This window comes from Cydia strobilella, chromosome 1, assembly GCF_947568885.1.
Source record: "Cydia strobilella chromosome 1, ilCydStro3.1, whole genome shotgun sequence".
NCBI lineage: Eukaryota > Metazoa > Arthropoda > Insecta > Lepidoptera > Tortricidae > Cydia > Cydia strobilella.
Window position 1 is genome coordinate 16,179,894 of NC_086041.1, and position 19,540 is coordinate 16,199,433.

Below are 19,540 nucleotides of genomic sequence, written 5' to 3' on the forward strand. Positions count from 1 at the left end.
GCTGATCCTTGGTGGACTCCTACCTCTACTGTAAATGGGTCGCTGAGCCCAGCAGGGCTCTTAACGCAGGTGGTGGTGTCGTGATACATGTCCTGTACTATGGCTACGTAGCCTTCAGGTATATTTTGCGCCCTCATAGCCTGCCAGACTAGTTCTAGTTGTTGCGTTCTTGGATCTTAATGAGGAATTGCTGAATAAACTTGAGCGCTTACAAAATGTCTGTATCAGGTATGTGTATGGCCTCCGTAAATACGACCACATTTCTAATTTTCGTAAGCAGCTCGGGTGGTTACCGATCCGCCAGCGCAGGGATGTGCATGTTCTGTCGTTGCTTTTCAACATACTCTTCAACCCCTGTTCCCCATCTTACCTAACCGAGAGATTTAACTATCTAGCTGAAGGAAGTGATCACCGCTTACGTTCTAGTGCTAATCTTACGCTTGCATACGCAAATTCATTCACAGTGCGCGCGGTGAAGTTGTGGAACGAGTTGCCCCTGTCGCTCAAACGGTCCCGGTCTGTAGCATCACTCAAAGTTAATCTGAAAAAGCTTTGGCTTTCCCACGAACTGTGATTTGGTTGAGTGCTAATATATATATATTATTTATATATTATATATATATATATATATATTTATTTAATATTTATTTAGTACTATATATTTATGTATGCTAGTACATATTTATTTTATTGCATAATGCAATTGATGTATTTTAGTTATTCGTAGACGTTAATATTGTAGTTTTCCTTTTTAAATATTATTGTACGTTCTGTAAGTTTGTCTATCTATCTAATTCGAATTTTCCACTCATTTACTCTAAGGTTAGCTGGAAGAAATCCCTTATAGGGATAAGCTCGCCTTTGTACCTAAATTTATATGAATTTCATGTTATCAATTTTTGTTTTGTACAATAAAGTGATTTACTACTACTACTACTAGTTTCCGAGGTACGCGATCAAATGCCTTTTCCAGGTCTATGAATAGTAAGTACAGGTTGTCTTTGTTTGCACGGTGTTTTTCCATTACTATTCGGATGGTTTGTATAGCGTCGATCGTACTTTTACCTGGGATAAAGCCAAATTGATTCTCTGAGATGTTTGGTCTGATAAACCATTATTCGGCCCGCGATTATTCTCTCCCACAGCTTTAGAGTGTGCGATGTCAACTTTATCCCTCTGTAGTTTCCGCATTGGGCTATATCTCCCTTGTTTTTATATATAGGGCATAGAGTACTTATTCGCCATGATTCGGGAATGTTACCCTCCGTTAGGATATAGGTATGGAGAGAGCACTCATGTCTTCTTAATAGGGTAGTTGACACATGTTGAATTTTATAACTTAATCTAAATATATAGATAGAAAATGAGCAATTTATCGCAATAAATTGGAAACTTAAATATATGGGAATAATAAAAAAATACAAGACCTTAGTTTCGTAAAAAAAACTTTTTTTAAACTTTTAAATATAGTCTGTCAAGGGACTGTCTCATTTCAAACATAGACAGAGAGAATCATACTATCTTTGTCTTACACTAGTACTAGCACCCAAAAGAAAAGGATGAGTATAGTTTTTTTGTTCTTATTTACTGACAAGATTTGCTTGACCAACTATAGGCAAAAATAACGGTACCATTCGATTCCTTACATTTTATTAAAAATATTGTATAGCAACAATATACATATACGCAACAGTTCACCGACAAAATCGCAATTTCCTTGTTTTCCATACATCGGAACGGCTTCTAGGCAAAGTGACACAGTGACGTCACGATGTGTTGCCATTTGTGTAGCGTTTGCTCACTAAAGTGGCGATGCCAGAATTCGGTTTTGCTTTAAGACAATGGGTCCCATACAGACATGTGATCCTCAAAACAGACCTGATCGACAATCGACTGATACCATTAAAAAAAAATGTCAACTACCCTATTCTCTTTGGTTCTACGAACACTCAGTAATCAGTATGCTGCATTCCATTGCTCTCTGGCAAACCTTAAGTCTGGACTTTTCAGTTTCAGTTTGAGACCATGTTTGGGCGCCGTAGGTGAGGATAGGCATGATACACATATCGAGGAGTTTGCGCTTTAAAGAGAGTGGAAGGTTGCCCTTAATTAGCGTCTTCATGGATCAGAAGCTGTTCCAGGCGTTCGCGATACGGCGATCAATTTCTTTGAACTGCCTGTTGTCGAAGAGTACTAACTGGCCCAAGTAGATATGTTCGTTATGGTTCATATTATTACATAAATAAAATATAAAGTTTATTGAGTATTGACATGTTTAATTCGTTATTGGATATATCACAAAGGAGTGCTCCAACAGTCTACGACCTGTTTAAACTTATAGGTGTGTATTACAGTCACAATAGACCTGACCGCTGAAACAAAAACCTAGCTTCACTAGTCTGACATTATTTTCCAAATATAAACTACATTATTAATAAACTATATTTTTATTTCAACGGTCAGTTATAAATGCTCAAACATTTTACTTCTTAACTTTAAGTTTGTCCGCAAGGGAGCATGACAGACCAGTGCCATCTGGCTCAACATTCAGCTGTTCAACTTTGTTGTCGTTGAGGACCATAGAGAATCGTTTGGAACGGAAGCCACCGAGCGGTGGCAGGTTAGTTCCAAGGTCCAGGGCCTTGATGAATGTGCCATTGGGATCAGCTAGCATGCGGATCTGAGGACAAGAATACAGCAAATTAATGAGTAGTTTGTGATAACAATATTATTAATTAATTATATTGTAGAATTGATTGGTAATTTCAATTTCAGACAGAGCTTTCATAATAAATATTATACCTATTTCAAAGTTAGTTTATGCTGGGTACAAATAAAATAAAGTCAATATTTAAAACAATCTGCCCAATCATGTGATGGTTGTAAAATTAACTTTATGAATATTACAATCAGATTTATAAAAATCCGGACAAATGCGAGTCGCACTCGCCCACCGAGGGTTCCGTACTTTTTAGTATTTATTGTTATAGCGGCAACAGCTAAAAATACATCATCTGTGAAAATTTCAACTGTCTAGCTATCACGGTTCATGAGATACAGCCTGGTGACAGACAGACAGACAGACGGACAGTGGAGTCTTAGTAATAGGGTCCCGTTTTTACCCTTTGGGTACGGAACCCTATAATAACCATACCTATGCTACTAAGAACAAACTTAAGATTGCCATGAATACCAGTTTATAGTTTTACTACATATAATAAGGTAAGCTGTGTGATTTCAATGTAAATACATATCAAAACAATCACAGTTGGAGTATAATTTACCAGACACTAATGACTTGCAAACCATATTCATGCGACCTTGAAGTTAAGTAGTGAGAGGTATTGTGTTTCCAGTCTGTGTTCTTATTTATAACAAGCAAGTAATAAAATGTTGGTCTAGTGGACAATACAAAAAGGTTTTTAACAATGCCTGACATGCAACTTAATTGAAAAGTAAAAATAGCATTCTGTTTCGCGAGTCTTATCACAATGAGAATAAAATGCTAATTGACAATAATTTATACATATCTTCCATATAATGAAAGAAAGTCAGTGAATTTCACAAATTAAATCAAGGTTAATGTTAACCAAAAAACTAAAAATGTTGTTAACAATGATGTTGGTGGGAATTCAAAGTCTAATTAGCATATGAATGTGTAAATTGTCAAGCATAAAGGTCAGTTGCCTGCTTATGTTGTGGCAAGATGCCGGAAAATGGTTAATTATTTAATTAAATGGATAAAGTTATCATTCAACAATTTAAAAATTATATATGCTAACTGAAGGGATAATATACCTGTGTAGAAAGGATTTCAAGATTGTATAATTTATAGGATTAGCCACATTCTAATGATTTACAATTCTAGTAGTTCTACACATTAACAATTGATGAATGCAAATAATAAATTCTTCTCCTTTACTCATTCTTGCGATGAGTTAGTCTAAAGGAAATTATGAATATTAATTAGTATTAGTATCTACTACAGAGGAGGACATTTAATGTTGACAATGTTGTCATGTTGTTTTATTATATTAGTCAAGTTTTAATGATCTACATTAATAAATGATTGATTAATTTTTCCCCTTTACTCATCTTATAACGAGTTGATGTCCGAAAATGATAAATCTTAATTAGCAGTACTACAGAGAATCATTTAAGGAAGTCATGTTGTTTATCCCCATTAGAAAAATACATTTTGTTTGTAATTAATTGCAAAATTAATTATAATTAAATTAAATATAATTAATTAGTATAATTTTAGATTTAATTGTATAGTTTTAGGTTAAGTTTGATCTCAATGCGATGCTTTTAGTCAATGTTATGTACTCCATAATTATCATATATATCAGTATTTATTACCTTTTAAAATGTTGTTAGTGTAAGTTATAATATGTATGATGTGGATGTTCTTTAATAAATAAATAAAAAATAAACCCCTGTAAAAAATCTTAATAGAAATAAATTAATAAAATCATCCCACTTTTGGATTGTGATACTGTAAAGTAAATGATTACCAGAGGTCGGCGGGGGTGAGCTATTTGCCTTATAATAAGACGTAGCATGTCAAATTATAAGATAAATATAGCTGACCCCCACCGACCTCTGATGATTACTGTTACTGTGCAATACCTAACTAGGTAACATGAGAGCATTGATAACCTATGACATCAATAGCTTATTTTAGCATTTAGATAATGTAGCACATGAATACACCAATTAAACTGCACAGAATGGTAACTATCAAATATTGATGCATGAAATCAATAATTGATGCACTATGTGAAACATTCCTGAGTTCCTAGACATACTGTCATATTGATTTGCTAAATTGCTAGTAATTATAAATATCAAACCAGGTATTTATAAACAGACAGGACAGATTCCTAAATGCATATTTGTATCACAAACATTTAATGCTTACCTTTCCTTTAGTATTGTGTTGGGCCCCCCATGCAGCCATCACATAAGGATCGTTCACGGAGATACACACGATCTCATCAACTCCATCTGCCTTGATCTTGTCGGCATTTTGGACGTAGCCGGGCAAGTGTGTCTTCGAGCAGCCCGGAGTGAAGGCGCCGGGAACGGCGAACAAAACTACCTTCTTTCCCGAACCCAACTCGCACGTATTCACTTTATTCGCCGGCGAATCCTCGAATAAATCCGCCGCCGGTAAGTTGTCTCCAACCTAAAAATCAAAACAAGTCCTTTTATTACCTTCCAAGTTACATAATAGCAACTAAGTTAAATTTACAACCTTTATTGGTGCCATGGCTAGTTGAGACGTGTGCAGCGCTCGTGCTGTTCGCGAGGTAAATGCAGTAATGCCTCGAGTAATTAGAGAGGTCGTGGGAAACATTGGCGATGGCGATATTTTTATTGAGTTGAGTTTGACACTTTTGTATCGATTGATTTGCCGGTGCGCTAATGAAATGGAACGAATGACCTTCAGTATGTCTATATTTTTAAATATACATAGGGAAGAATTAAATTCACTTATTATTAAGAATATTGTATTTTAGTTTGAAGAAAAGGTATATATTTTAAATTAATAATATAAGGATTATGTTAAAATTGGCAAAAAAACCGTATAAAACACATTTTTCAACCATTTTACCAGCGACATCTAGGGACTAGTAGGTCGTAGCACTAAACATGGTTTGAAGGCCAGTGACAGCTGTCTAGAAACAGTGACAGCTCTATCCATAGACAACGAAGTGAACGAAGGGTGCCTGAACACGATTATTATAATAGACGTGTGTCCAAGGTCCAAGGCAAAGAGTAGTATAATATATAGGGTCCAAGGAATATAATCAAAGAATATATAGTTGGTCAAACCAGATTGTCAGTAAATAAGAACAAAAAAAACTATACTCATACTATCTTTGTCTTACACTAGTACTAGCACCCAAAAGAAAAGGATAATTATAGTTTTTTTTATTCTTATTTACTAACAATCTGGTTTGACCAACTATACTTATGTTAACTACCTTAGAATAATTCTGAGTTAACTACATTTCTAAGTTCCCCCCCCGTGAGTCAAAGTTGAACAAAGAGGATATAGTAAGTTTTATCTATCTTTGAGTTGAACAAGGCGCCAAAACTGACATTTATAGTGTCACTAGTGTCAGTCGTGTCAGATTCAGAATATTCAGATCAGATGATCCGTTTGTTTAGGGTATATTAGTTTCTTAAATTATTTATAAAATATACCTATAAATTTATAAGAAATCCTTCCAAGATGAAGTTTGCTATCCCCGAGATTTCTTGGCATAATAGGGATCCTGTACTTAGTGTAGATTTTCAGCCAAAAACTGAAACAAATGGTCCATTGCGATTAGCAACTGGAGGAACAGATTCTCACGTTTTGGTAAGTTTTCCATTCCGATGTAAGAAATACCTTAATAATCTCCCATTCGTATTATTGTAAACTTTTCCTTTGTAGATATGGTACGTGTCTCCGTTGGAAAGCGGTTCAGTGAACTTAGAAGTAGCAGCCGACCTCACGCGACATCAGAAAGCAGTGAACGTGGTACGGTGGTCGCCCAGCGGCCAGTATCTGGCGTCGGGGGACGATGAGTCGATCATATTCGTTTGGCAGCAGAAGACAGAGAAAGACCCCATGCCTGCTGATCCTAATGAAGAACAATACAAAGAAACTTGGGTCATTTATAAGGTAAGGGCGCAGACTTTGTATATTTTATGGTAATATGAAAGAAGTTTCCTTTCGTTCAATGTATCCCATGTTTTTTTTTTTTGTGAGTATTAATATGACATTATTTTTTATTTCAATAATAATTGTTAGGTTTACTACTTGTTAGGGTGTGTTCCTATTTGTCCCTACCAGATACTGATGGGAATAGGTGTATTCATATGAATCATTCCAATCTATCCCTGCCTCATATGGCGGCAGTATAGCTATGCTTTGTCTAATTTATTTTTAAACTGGTTCACATTTTGTGCCAAAACCTTGTCTTCTGGGAGTTTGTTCCAAATCCTCACTGCTTGGTTGCTCAGAAATTGTTTTCATGGGTTACTGTGGAACCTGTGCCTTTCTAACTGTAAGTAATGACCTCTCAGATGGGTGCTGTTGCACTTAAACATCTTTTGAAAATCCTTGAGGTCAGGTGCAAATCCCGGTAAGGCTATATATTTGTGTGATGAGCACAGATATTTGTACTTGAGCTGTAATACAGCTTTTATTAATTTCAGACTCTCCGTGGACACTTAGAGGATGTATTAGACCTTAGCTGGGCTTGTAACTCACTGCACCTGGCCTCCGGCTCTGTGGACAACAAGCTGGTGGTTTGGGATGTGATGCGGGGGAAGTACAGCTCCATCCTCAGTGACCACAAGGGCTTTGTGCAGGGTGTGGCCTGGGACCCCAAGGGGCAGTTGATTGCGTCGGCTAGCACTGACAGGTAAGATGTTTTTATGATTCCACAAGGCATTGACATTATTTATCGGAGGTCAATAGTTTTTAGAAGTCAAAGAAAGTCAATTTAGTTAGCTAAATTGACATTATAACCAAATTAAAAGATGGTTTCTGGGAAGTACTACTATGTATAAACTGTACGAAGTTGTAGGAAGCCAAATTTTGATACTTTTCCTATGTAAATAAAAAAAAAAAAAAAATTGCCTTTATTTCTACTATTACATTTGATTACATAATAATATATTTAATCAGTTTGACAAAGTTTATTCAGGTAATAGTAGTGCCTCTTTGGCGTAGGCCTCCCCCAAGCTCTTCCTCAGTGCTCTGTCACGAGCCTTACGCATCCAATCCACACCCGTTATTTCAGTGAAGACATCCCTCCATCTCTTCCTCGGGTGTCCTTGACCTCTGTTCCCTTCGTACGGGCACCATTCCACCAAACGCTTTGTCCACCTGTTTTACATACGGCATATGTGGCCTGCCCATTGCCATTTTAATTTCCTCGTTTTGGTTTTAACATGTACAACTTTCGTTGTTTTTCTTATTTTGTAGTTGTTTACCCTGTCTGCTAGCTTTATCCCGAGCATACTCCTTTCCATCTTGCGTTGGCAAACAGCGATTCTTTCTTTATCTTTCTTTCTTAAAGACCATGTCTGGCAACTATATGTTAAGCATGGAAGTATAGTCATGTTGTGTAGTTTTTTCTTTATATTAATACGGACAGAGCCGTTTTTCATGATCTCCTTTAATCGCCAGTACTTTTTCCACAATGTAGATATTCTTCTTTCCATCCAACACTTGTCCTATGTAACATAGTTATAATGCTATTATTTTTAGAGTATTCCGCACATTCGACATCACCACAAAGAAGGTGACATCCCGCAGCAGCAAGGCCTCCCTCCCATTCCCCGCAGTGCACCCCCTGCACGGCGTGCCAGTGCGGCTGTACCACGATGACACCCTGCAGACCTACTACAGGCGCTTGCAGTTCAGCCCCGACGGCATGCTCATAGCCGTGCCCGCGGGGAGAATAGAGGCGGAGGTGAAGATGGAAATCAAGCCAATAAATGCCGTTTATATTTATACGAGATATAGTTTGAAAGTGTGAGTATTGCGTATTTATAGTATCTCTTCCCTTTGATTGCGTGTGTCAAGCATAATAATTCTAAAAACAAGGTTTATTTTATCAAATAAACCTGGAGTGAAGAGTTATGTACATTTACATTATTACATTTTTGATACTAGCTTTTATCGCTGACTGTACTTTTCTTTTAGCAGGCAACTAATAGGTTATAGGTTTTTGCGGGCTTGGTTTCCGCAACTCGACGTCATATTATTGCGCCTCGCCTATTACTCGTAATCGCGTCAATTCTAACAAGCCCAAATGGTTTGCTTTGTTTTATCACAGAGTTCCTATGGCCACCTCCTGCGTCCATCATCAGATCAGTTTGATGGTACCCATAATATTGCATTGTCATCCAATTTACATATGTATGCAAATTTTCAGCGTAACCGGAAACCAGGAAGTGGGTCAAATTTACTACGGTGGGGCTGTACTGTAGGTACTACGCCATGTTTTGTGGTAACTGGGTTGTCCAACGTCAACTTTCGACAATCCAAGTTACCGTATTTCGTATTGATGGAGCTGTACAGTGCCATCTACATCAGCTGTCAAATTTGAATTTATCTTAGAATTTATACACCGATTTCAATTTCATAGAAGGAGGAGGTTCTGTATTCGGTTGTGGCTATTTTTTTTTTTTATGTATGTTGACCAATTATTCCGAGACCTGTGGTCCGATTTGAGTAATTCTTTTTTTGTTCGAGAGGCGCTACTTCCAAGTTGGTCCCATATTAATCTGGTTCTGATCTGATGATGGGATCCCTGAGGAATTGAGGGAACTCCTCAATTTTTAAAGGCACATGTATGGTGATTTGGGTGTTTTCATAAGCAACTTGAGCATTTTCTCTCGAAAACGACCACTTTGATGAAGTGGACCTGAAGATGATGATTGTTTTGAAGATAGTGATGATGATTTTTTTAATGTAGGATGTTCAGCGATTACTCCGAGACCCGTGGTCCGACTTAAACAATTCTTTTTTTGTTTGAAAGGAACTACCTCCAAGGTGGTCCCACATTAATCTGGTGCTGTTCTGATAATGGGATCCATGAGGAATTGAGGGAACTCCTCAATTTTTAAAGGCACATGTATGGTGATTTGGTCGTTTTCTTAAGCAACTTGAGCATTTTTTCTCGAAAACCACCAATTGGATGAAGTGGAGCTGATGATGATGATTGTTTTGATGATAATGATTTCAGCGATTACTCCGGCACCCATGATCCGATTTGAGTTATTCTTTTTCTGTTTGAAAGAAGTTACCTCTCCAAGGTGTTTTCGTAATATTTTTGGTTTTGATCTGATGATGGAATCCGTGAGGAATTGAGGGAACTCCTATTTTTAAAGGCACGTGTATGGCAATTTCGGTCAGCATTTCCTCCCCAAAACAACCAATTTGATGTAGTGCAACTGTAGCCTAACCACGAGTTTGACACTAAATATTCTTCGTAACTTACTTTGTACACTAATATGCCAGTACGAGCGAGATGCATAAACAGTAAGTTACGCACACGAATATATCAATGTCAAACTCGTGGTAAGGCTACTGATAACTTCCCTCGTATGTGTATTCAGGGACCGGCCCGCTATCCCTTATCGGGGTTTTATAAGGGTATTGCATAAGGCTTAACTCACCATACGCTTTGCCAGACGAAACCCTTTGTTTTGGTTTTAAAAACCCGTATATAAAGCTACCACATTTGAGTAATCGGTAGCCCAAATACCCTTACAAAACCCTTATCATCCGCTCACCAACACCTTGCATATTGCTTATAAGGGTTAGCCTTATAAAGGGCTTCCCTTTTAGCATATAAGCGTGCTAATTTAAGTCGTCTACCTTGTTCATAAAGCACACATTACTTCGAATCCGAGCGATCGTCGGCGGAGACGGCGGCGTTCTTTGACTAGGCACGTATTTTCTTTCCTTTTCATACACTACCGTAGATATATACTAATCCTGTCTCTTTCACGCAAAGGGAAACCTTTATAAAAAGCGCTTAAAGATAAGGGTAACCCTTATTAAGAGCTAGCCTTATTTTTGGTTAGCTTTTCGGTAAGGGTTAGTCAAAGGTAAGGGTATGAATGGGCTTGCAGTTCAAAAGGGAAAGTCTTTCAATGTGTTAGCCGTGTTTAAGTGTTGCCCATTGAAAGGGTTTTATCGCGGAAAGGGTTGTCCGGTCCCTGTGTGTATTATGATTTTTGATGTAGGTAGTGTTGAAAACAACCAAAGAGACTGAGAGGTGAAGGTAGAGGGTATTAGTGTTTGGGGGGTTTGAGGTTGGGGGTTGAGGGGACGTGAGTTGATGGGTCGGGGACTGAGGGGTTGGGAGTTAAGGGATTGGGGGTTAGGGTTAGGAGTTAAGGGGTCTGGGGTTAGGGGTCGGGGAATGGCGGTTGAAGGGTTGGTGGTTTAGGGTCGAGGGGTTCAGTGATCCGGGGTTGATGTGCTGTGAGGTTGAGTGATCGGGGGGTTTGAGGGATTGGGTCAGTGGCGGGGCAGAAAATGGATTTAGTGACAGGAATGATTTCCCAGACGGACTCGAGGAAAATTCTGATTATTTAATAAAGTTTACGAAATTACGATTATGTTTTTCATTCATGCGTCACGCTCTTAACAATGTCTTAAAACTAAAAATGGAAAAATAAAAACTTTTATAAAAAAAAAGATAAACCGACTTCAAAAAGGATGATATAAAATATTATCCTTTTTAGGGTTCCGTGTTTAAGTATATGCGTTACCAACTGATATGTTTGAAGTCGGTGCCAAGCCAAGTACTCCAAGTAGTAACAATACCAGTCAAAAATAATCAGCTTTATGTCTATAAATCCCATTACAACTGTACAAATATTATAAACGTGAAAGCAATTATGTCTGCCTCTTTGTTACCTTTTCATGGCTAAACAACTGAACCGCTTTAGCTGAAATTTTGCATGAAGGTTCCTTGAATTGTTTTATATTTTGAAATGTAGTCCTCTGGATAAGCGACAGAAAATAACTCAGTCCCAATCCCACACTTGCGTGCTATGACTGTTCAAGAATTAGTTAGAAATGCTCTTTAAAAAAATACGATGACAAAACGTATTAGATTTACACTAACGTGCCGACAAGCATGGTACGAACTGCGCCAAGAAGGTTCAACCGTGTGTTCTGTTCTGAGGTGTACAGAAAGTTCGTTTATTGTCGTCGTGTAACGCTGCGTCTTACATAGGCGAACACTCGCGAACGCTAAGCGAAGCGACGTGGCACGGCGCGGCCGGCCCAAGGCGTTCGCGTTCGCAACTCGATCGCCCACGTAGGACACTTCTATATAGGTATCAAAAGATTAATTTAGGCGCCGTGCCGCGCCGCTTCGCATTCGCGTGTTGTTCGCCTACGTAGTACGCTGCGTTAGGTAATCCAACGTACATACTTATATAGCCACTTGAAATCGTTGTCACCCCGGCGCAACCCGGAAGGGCTACAGTAGTCGAGCCAAGTAACATCAACCCGAACACCGACTGGAATTTTGCAAGGGCCGACTTTCCTATGTTGTACGACCGAGTCACCAAGGTTGATTGGAGTGCCGTGCTGGCTGAAAAATGCGTTGATGGGGCGGTTGAGCGATTGTATGCTTTATTGTACAAGTGTTTCGATGCATGCGTTCCCAAAAAGAGTCGTAGTAGGAAAACTACCAGAGTATCCCACCTGGTTCTCCGCAGACATAATCAAGGACTTAAAGAGGAAGGGTGATTTGCACAAGCAGTGGAAAGTCACCGGTGACTCGTACGTATATAGTCTGTATAGTGAGCTTAGGGCTGATATAAAAAAAAGAGTTTCCGCAGCGTATGATGCCTATATTTATGATATTCAGCGACGCCTAAAAACGAACCCAAAATCCTTTTGGCAACATGTGTCGAACCTACGTAACAAAGGCGGATTTGAGTCCAGTATTATTTGCGGGGACCGGATGTTTGGTGGGCCAGCAGCGGCGGGGGCCTTTGCGGACTATTTCAGTAGTGTATTCCTCTCCTGCGATCCAAAGCTAAGTGCCGAATTAGCAGGAGCCACTGGCAGCGATCATCTCATAAGTATTTCTGGGTTTTCTGAGTGTGAGGTGGGACTCGGAGTTGATAAACTGAAACCGAAGTGTGCGCTTGGACCGGACAATGTGCCCGCGTTCATAATTAAGGCCTTTAAATCTCAACTTTCGGGTCCTCTAGCCCATGTATTCAATCTGGCGCTCAAGTCTGGCACCTATCCTCATAGTTGGAAAACCTCGAGTGACACCAATCCTAAAGTCGGGTGAAAAGTCGCGAGCCGAAAACTACCGTCCCATCGCCATCCTCAGCTCATTTGCTAAGGTATTCGAAAGTGTTTTGCACTCTAAACTGCACACTTTAGTGGATCCTTATTTAAGTGATGCGCAGCATGGGTTCAGGAAAGGCCGCTCTGTCAACACTAACCTTCTCTCGCTCGTAAACCACGTCTCGGATAAACTGGACGAAGGATGCCAAGTTGATGTTGCATACCTTGATTTTAGGAAAGCGTTTGACCAGGTTGACAACGATATCCTTTTGGAGAAGCTGTCTGCGATAGGTTTTGACCCAACACTCCTTGGATTGTTTGCCAGCTACCTGAAGGATCGTAAACAATTCGTTCGGCTCGGTTGCTTCGACTCCGATCCGTACCCAACGAGATCTGGTGTTAGTCAGGGATCCTTGCTAGGGCCCTTTCTCTTCTCTATCATGGTGAATGACCTCTCGAGCTGTCTGGTTGCTGGTAAACTTCTAATATATGCTGACGACATAAAAGTCGTGGTAGATGTCAAAACCCCATCTGATTGCCAAAACATGCAGCGTAACCTGGATGCGATATATCGATGGAGTGTTAAAAACCGCCTTTCTCTTAATGTGGCCAAGTGCCATGTCATGAGTTTCACCCGGGCTAGGCAAGGAATATTCTCTGACTACCTCATTGATTGCGAGTCTCTATCCCGCACACATTCTATGAAGGACCTGGGGGTGCTCTTTGATCCAGGTCTTACATTTCATGACCATGTACGGTCGCTGGTTAAAGAAGGGTTAAGGCGCTTGGGGTTTGTTACACGTATCTGCAAAGACTTTACGCATGTAGGTGTCTTTAAAGTTTTATACTCTGCTCTGGTACGATCCAAACTGGAAGCAAGCTCGTGCGTGTGGAGTCCATACGAGACAACCTACATGTTAATGCTAGAGAAGGTTCAGAAATGTTTTCTGCGTACTCTCTTCAAGAAACTGTACGGGTACTATCCTTTCATGTATCCGACAGCTTACTTGCAGGGCACGCTAGGATACAACGCACTAGCGACGCGCAGACTGTTCGACCAGCTGATAACCGTGCTTCGTATCCTGCGTCGTCGCCTGGATTGCCCCGAGTTAGTCGGCGAGGCATGTCGACTATTTGTCCCGGACCAGCGTGCGCGGTTTCGTGCTTGCCGGGTGCGTCTCTTCGCGGTCCCTCCCGCCCGCACGGTCTCGCGGCGCAACTAGCCCGTTTGCCGAGCGTTGAACACGCTCAATAAGCTCGGTGCTGTGCAACACTCCTGCGATTTGTTTGCGGACGGCTGGATGGTTATTGAGAGGGATTGTTTAAAAATATGCGAGTCACTGACCTATTATTGAAATGATTTAATGTATCTTTGACATGATTTTTATGTACTTAGTCCATACATTTATTATTATTGTTTTTTATTTTATTATTATTATTATTTATAATCAAACCTAGATGTAAGAAATGTAATGACTTAGGCTAGTCCTGTAACGTTGCATTTTGTTTAAATAAATAAATTGAAATTGAAATAGCCGCATCTTTATCGAATTGCACCAAAATCACTATGAATATATGGTTTAAAATTTGGCTTGGCACCGACTTCAAACATATCAGTTGGTAACGCATATACTTAAACACGGAACCCTAAAAAGGATAATATTTTTCCCCTCACTAGCTCGGAAAGTTGTCGTTTATCCTTCAATACAAGCGGGGAAAAACGCGTTTTATCCACTAGTGGGGAAAGTAATTTGACCTTGGATGGAGCGTGTTTAAGTAGCTTGACAGATAACAAAACGTAAAACGCTCATGATAATGGTTCGTTCGATATTAATTATCATTAAATAAATGGTTTGAGAATCTAATAAAAAATACCTAATTTAGCTTTATTTAATGATTTTAAGTCATAAACCTTAAAATTCCATAAGAAACGTTTGTTTTTTTATAATGATGTTAAATATAATTCTGAACGCACAAGTTGAGTCGATGCAATTTCAAAACGCATCGTTGACATTTCATACATCAGAAATGTCAACATTTTTTTTACTTAAAACCTTTTCTTACCGACTCGCGTAAAAATACACAACTTCCAGAGTTTTCTGTTATAATATCGTAAAGAAATGAGTGATTCCAGTGATGAAGATGATCTAACGCCTGTGGATGTTGCACTTTCCTCGCTATAGTGAGGTGAAAAGTTTTGTGTTACACACGGGCGCAAATGTATTTTACTTTTCGTGTGTTGAAACACTCGCTACGCTCAGGATTCTGTTTTAGAACCACTCGCTTCGCTCGTGGTTCACCTATAGAATCCTTTCGCTTGCTCGTGTTTCAATTCTACACTCGCGGGTAAAATACAACTTTGCACCCTTGTATAACAAATAACTATTTCCCCTCACTAGCTCGGAAAGTTGTCGTTTATCCTTCAATACAAGCGGGGAAAAACGCGTTTTATCCACTAGTGGGGAAAGTAATTTGACCTTGGATGGAGCGTGTTTAAGTAGCTTGACAGATAACAAAACGTAAAACGCTCATGATAATGGTTCGTTCGATATTAATTATCATTAAATAAATGGTTTGAGAATCTAATAAAAAATACCAAATTTAGCTTTATTTAATGATTTTAAGTCATAAACCTTAAAATTCCATAAGAAACGTTTGTTTTTTTATAATGATGTTAAATATTGAACGCACAAGTTGAGTCGATGCAATTTCAAAACGCATCGTTGACATTTCATACATCAGAAATGTCAACATTGTCAACAATTTTTTTACTTAAAACCTTTTCTCACCGACTCGCGTAAAAATACACAACTTCCAGAGTTTTCTGTTATAATATCGTATAGAAATGAGTGATTCCAGTGATGAAGATGATCTAACGCCTGTGGATATTGCACTTTCCTCGCTATGTTGAGGTGAAAAGTTTTGTGTTACACACGGGCGCAAATGTATTTTACTTCTCGTGTGTTGAAACACTCGCTACGCTCAGGATTCTATTTTAGAACCACTCGCATACAACTTTGCACCCTTGTATAACAAATAACTATTTAAACACGGGGCCACTTGTGGGGGGTAAATGTGAAAATTAAAAAATAAAGTTTTTCAAACTATATCGTGTCGCCTATCAAATGAAAGAGCTCATTGTGAGAATGTCAAATATATTTTTTTTTATAATTTTAGGAGAAACAGTTTAGAAGTTATTCAAGAAAATATTTCCCCCTTTATCTCTGAAACTACTGGGTCTAAAATTTTGAAAAAAATACGCAAAATAGATCTTTACCACACACACACACACACACACACAGGACACAGATCACAGGAAAACCTTTTAGAAATGTGCAGTCAAGCGTGAGTCGGACTTAATTACTTAGTTTTTGATCCGGCCCCTACGGGTTTTTTAAAGACGTTTCACTCACGTTTCACATAAAAAATACATTGTTTTAAATTGTGTAATGTACGGAACCCTTGGAACGCGAGTCCGACTCGCACTTGGCCGGTTTTTTAATGCACCTTTCCTTCCCAGGCCGGCGTGCATTCTGCCCTGCGGTGATCCAGCGCTAGTGACGCGCTGGAGCCCCGTGTCGTACAGCCTGCGGGCGGACGGGCCGCGCGGCCTGGCGCTGCGCCGGCGCATGCTGCTGGCCGTGGCCACGCGCCGCTCCGTCATGGTCTACGACACGCAGCAGAAGACTCCCATTGCCGTTATATCCAACATACATTATACGAGGTCAGTTGGGACGTGCTAATTGTATGTGACCCTTTCAGTATCTCCCCAAATAAGTTGTTTATGCTTTGCGGAAGCATTTCTGTTTTGTAGATAGAAGAGCCTTATTATCCCCGTGGTCTAAGAAAGGCTGGCTAAAGTTGACATCGACATCTTCTATTTCTAGCTACGTGAAGTTTTCGAGCTATCCAAACTTCGTCTTATTTATTAACATTTCTTGGCCTTTTTAGGGAATAATACGTAAGAATCGTGAAAGTTTAAATGAGTGTATCCGCAGACTGACGGACCTGAGCTGGTCGCCGGACGGGCGCACGCTGGTGGCGTCCAGCACGGACGGCTTCTGCTCCGTCATCTCCTTCGCGGACGGCGAGCTGGGACAGGTGCTGCCAGACGCACCCGAGGAAACTCCCAAGGATATGGCGGGTACGCAGTTACGGCAACTTTATTTTAAGCACTAAAGACCAGTTGCACCAACTATAATCAGCAGACTGATCAACATCACTCAGTGGTGAACTATGAAACCTCATAGGGGGAAGCGGGTCAGCTTGGTACACCTTTTTTTGAAATTGATTTTAGGGTCCCAAATGTTAAAAAAATTTTTTTTTTGTACTTAGTAGATGCCAAGTTTACTAAGATATACAAAGTATATATTTTTTGTTACATTTACGGCCAGTAAAAGAGATATATGGATTTTAACAAAAAATGGGATTTGTCAATTCTGCCCCACCTGCAGGGCACTTTGATACATTACATGGGATACTTTGATACTTATTACATCATTTTGGGGTACTTTTACACGTGAATCAAAGTGCCCCATAAGTGTTTCAACGTTACAGATCAACTCACTGAGCGTGTAGTGCTATTAGTACATGCTACAGTTATTAGTTATTAAGCAGGTGTACTAAAACTAAAAAAAAAAACTGAAATCAGTGTCAGTTTTTAACAAAAAGCTACTTGCGTTGTTTTTACTTTTCTTTGTTAATTTTCTTTCGCTTTGTACGTTCGCACTGTTCACTACAATTTTTTTTTAACTTTTCCCAACAAAAAAACTGGCAGGGGCATTTAGATACACTAGAGGGGCACCCTAATTGGTCAAATAAATTAAAAAATATTTTTTTTTACTAGCCTATTATGGTGTCCCACTGCTGGGCAAAGGCGTCTCCCCTTGTCTTCCACGACTCCCGATATAGTGCCTCCTCCGGTCAGTTGTTGAGAAAGGTGTCTAGGTCGTCCCGCCATCTCCGTCAGGGCCTGCCGGGTCCGCGCCCCTCTTCTGGCATCCATTTCATTTCAAATCATTTATTAAAAATATAATGTTAAGTATTAGTATTACTTTAAAATGATAAGCTAACTTTATTACTGAATAAACATACTAAGTATGTTAAGTTTTTAGCTCTCATTATGTATAATGTTCATCCGCCGGTAAAGTCTATAATTTCGTTCCAAAACTTGATTTTTATCAAATTTTGGAACGAAATTATAAATTATCGTATCGTAATTTATTTACTATGCGACCGCGGAAACATGTATTGACGCGCCTAGCAGCAACGGCTGGCAGACCAGCTGTGCCGAAGCTGGTACCTCACTCACACATACAAAGCCACGTTATAGTGATGTTGCAGAAGGTGAACATAAGTTTTTAGTTAAGGAATTAGTGTGGGTGTTCAAAACTGTCCCTTGTGCCTATCTGCCCCGCTTCCCCCTACAGTAAAATTTAGCGAACGCTGACAAACAGTTTGGTGCAACCGACCCAAAGTTATTCGGAACCCCGTTCATCAAATATTTATTGATGTTCCTGGTACATTGAACGTTAGAAATTAAATAATCTTTACAGATCAAATGGAAATTGACACCGAAGAGCAGGCTGAAGCAGACAAAGCTGCCAAGGGCACGAAAACAGCGGAGAAAAAGGAAGAATCTACCCACAGCCCGAAGTCGAAGACACGTAAAATAGACTCCTTCATAAAATTTAAAGCACCTTCTGAAAAATCGCCTAAAAAGCGAAAGTCTGAGCCCAAACAAAAAACACCAGTGAAAATAGACCTCCTCGTCGAAACTGCCATGCCCTCGTGGTCAGACAACTCCAGTAACGAAATCATTAACCCACCCTCAGACGGAGATAAAAAAAGTAAAGATGAAGTGATGGTAATTGAAGATAGTGAAGATATAAAACTCGTATACGAAGAAACTGAACAGAACAAATCTAGTGAAACTCAATTACCACCTAAAACGTCAAATGAAAGTTCTCCCAAAGCAAAGGTTTCTCCTAAAAATACAATGAATTCATTCCTAAAGCAAGCCAAGGTGACGGACATGAAGGAGCCCGTGGCGGTCGCATCTGTTCCTAGCCCGAAGGCGCCCAGACGGGTCAGTTTCGTCACGCTGTCAAGCCCCAAGAATTCTAGGAAGAACCTATAGAATGGAATTAACAATGAAAGTTATTTTGATATGCCGAAATAAGAATTTTGTACTGTCGACACGTATCATTTTGTTTAAATAAGTTTCATATTTAAATGATGTTTAGTCTTGATAGATCTTGATGTTGAAGACTGTTCATGTTTGTGAATTTTAATAATTAGGGTAATCGATAATTATATGAACTTGTAGTACACAGTATACCCACATTAAGGAAGATAATTAGTTGCAAGTACTTATGACAATACTAATAAATATAATCAATAAAAAAAAGATTGTTCAATTATTTTACACCATAATTTGAAGCTGGAAATTTGGCCCAGAATACTAAAAAGTTCAGCTTATCCTAATAAGAGTCCGCCGCAACGCAAGCTCGGCCGAATTTCACCTTCCCATACAAAAGAAACTGAGTTTCGTTCTCATTTTAAAACTACGTATAAGATTGTAATGAAACTTTGCACGTACAATGACATGACGTTTTAAAATGAAAGCGTAACTAGCTACCCTACGCAGGCACAGCCAGAGATGGGCATTAATCGATTAATCTTTTAGTTAACTAATCA

The 19,540-nt window shown here is 39.3% G+C and overlaps 2 protein-coding genes across 2 annotated transcripts; one reads left to right on the plus strand and one right to left on the minus strand.

The window, feature by feature from the left end:
• Nucleotides 1–2,255: 2,255 nt before the first annotated feature.
• LOC134741534 (peroxiredoxin-5, mitochondrial) lies at nt 2,256–5,467 on the minus strand. Its single transcript, XM_063674358.1, has 3 exons — nt 5,261–5,467; nt 4,925–5,191; nt 2,256–2,680 (listed from the first exon to the last, which is right to left on the minus strand). The coding sequence occupies exons 1-3, from the start codon at nt 5,360–5,362 to the stop codon at nt 2,483–2,485; spliced, it is 567 nt and encodes a 188-aa protein (XP_063530428.1). The 5' UTR covers nt 5,363–5,467; the 3' UTR covers nt 2,256–2,482.
• Nucleotides 5,468–6,144: 677 nt separating this feature from the next.
• Nucleotides 6,145–19,220, plus strand: LOC134746019 (chromatin assembly factor 1 subunit B). The gene is made up of 7 exons (XM_063680190.1): nt 6,145–6,373; nt 6,449–6,679; nt 7,216–7,424; nt 8,276–8,542; nt 16,362–16,565; nt 16,840–16,985; nt 18,397–19,220. Exons 1-7 carry the CDS (start codon nt 6,245–6,247, stop codon nt 18,978–18,980), a joined length of 1,770 nt encoding a protein of 589 aa, XP_063536260.1. The 5' UTR covers nt 6,145–6,244; the 3' UTR covers nt 18,981–19,220.
• Nucleotides 19,221–19,540: the final 320 nt, after the last annotated feature.

Bases quoted from the DNA above. Each gene is read 5' to 3' on its own strand.
- LOC134746019 (XM_063680190.1), top strand. From the start codon at position 6,245: ATGAAGTTTGCTATCCCCGAGATTTCTTGGCATAATAGGGATCCTGTA. The intron at 16,566-16,839 runs GTCAGTTGGGAC...GTGTATCCGCAG, and splicing joins TCCAACATACATTATACGAG to ACTGACGGACCTGAGCTGGT. The intron at 16,986-18,396 runs GTACGCAGTTAC...TAATCTTTACAG, and splicing joins AACTCCCAAGGATATGGCGG to ATCAAATGGAAATTGACACC.
- LOC134741534 (XM_063674358.1), bottom strand. From the start codon at position 5,362: ATGTTTCCCACGACCTCTCTAATTACTCGAGGCATTACTGCATTTACC. The intron at 5,192-5,260 runs GTTGTAAATTTA...TTTGATTTTTAG, and splicing joins TAGCCATGGCACCAATAAAG to GTTGGAGACAACTTACCGGC. The intron at 2,681-4,924 runs GTAAGCATTAAA...TCTTGTCCTCAG, and splicing joins AACACAATACTAAAGGAAAG to ATCCGCATGCTAGCTGATCC.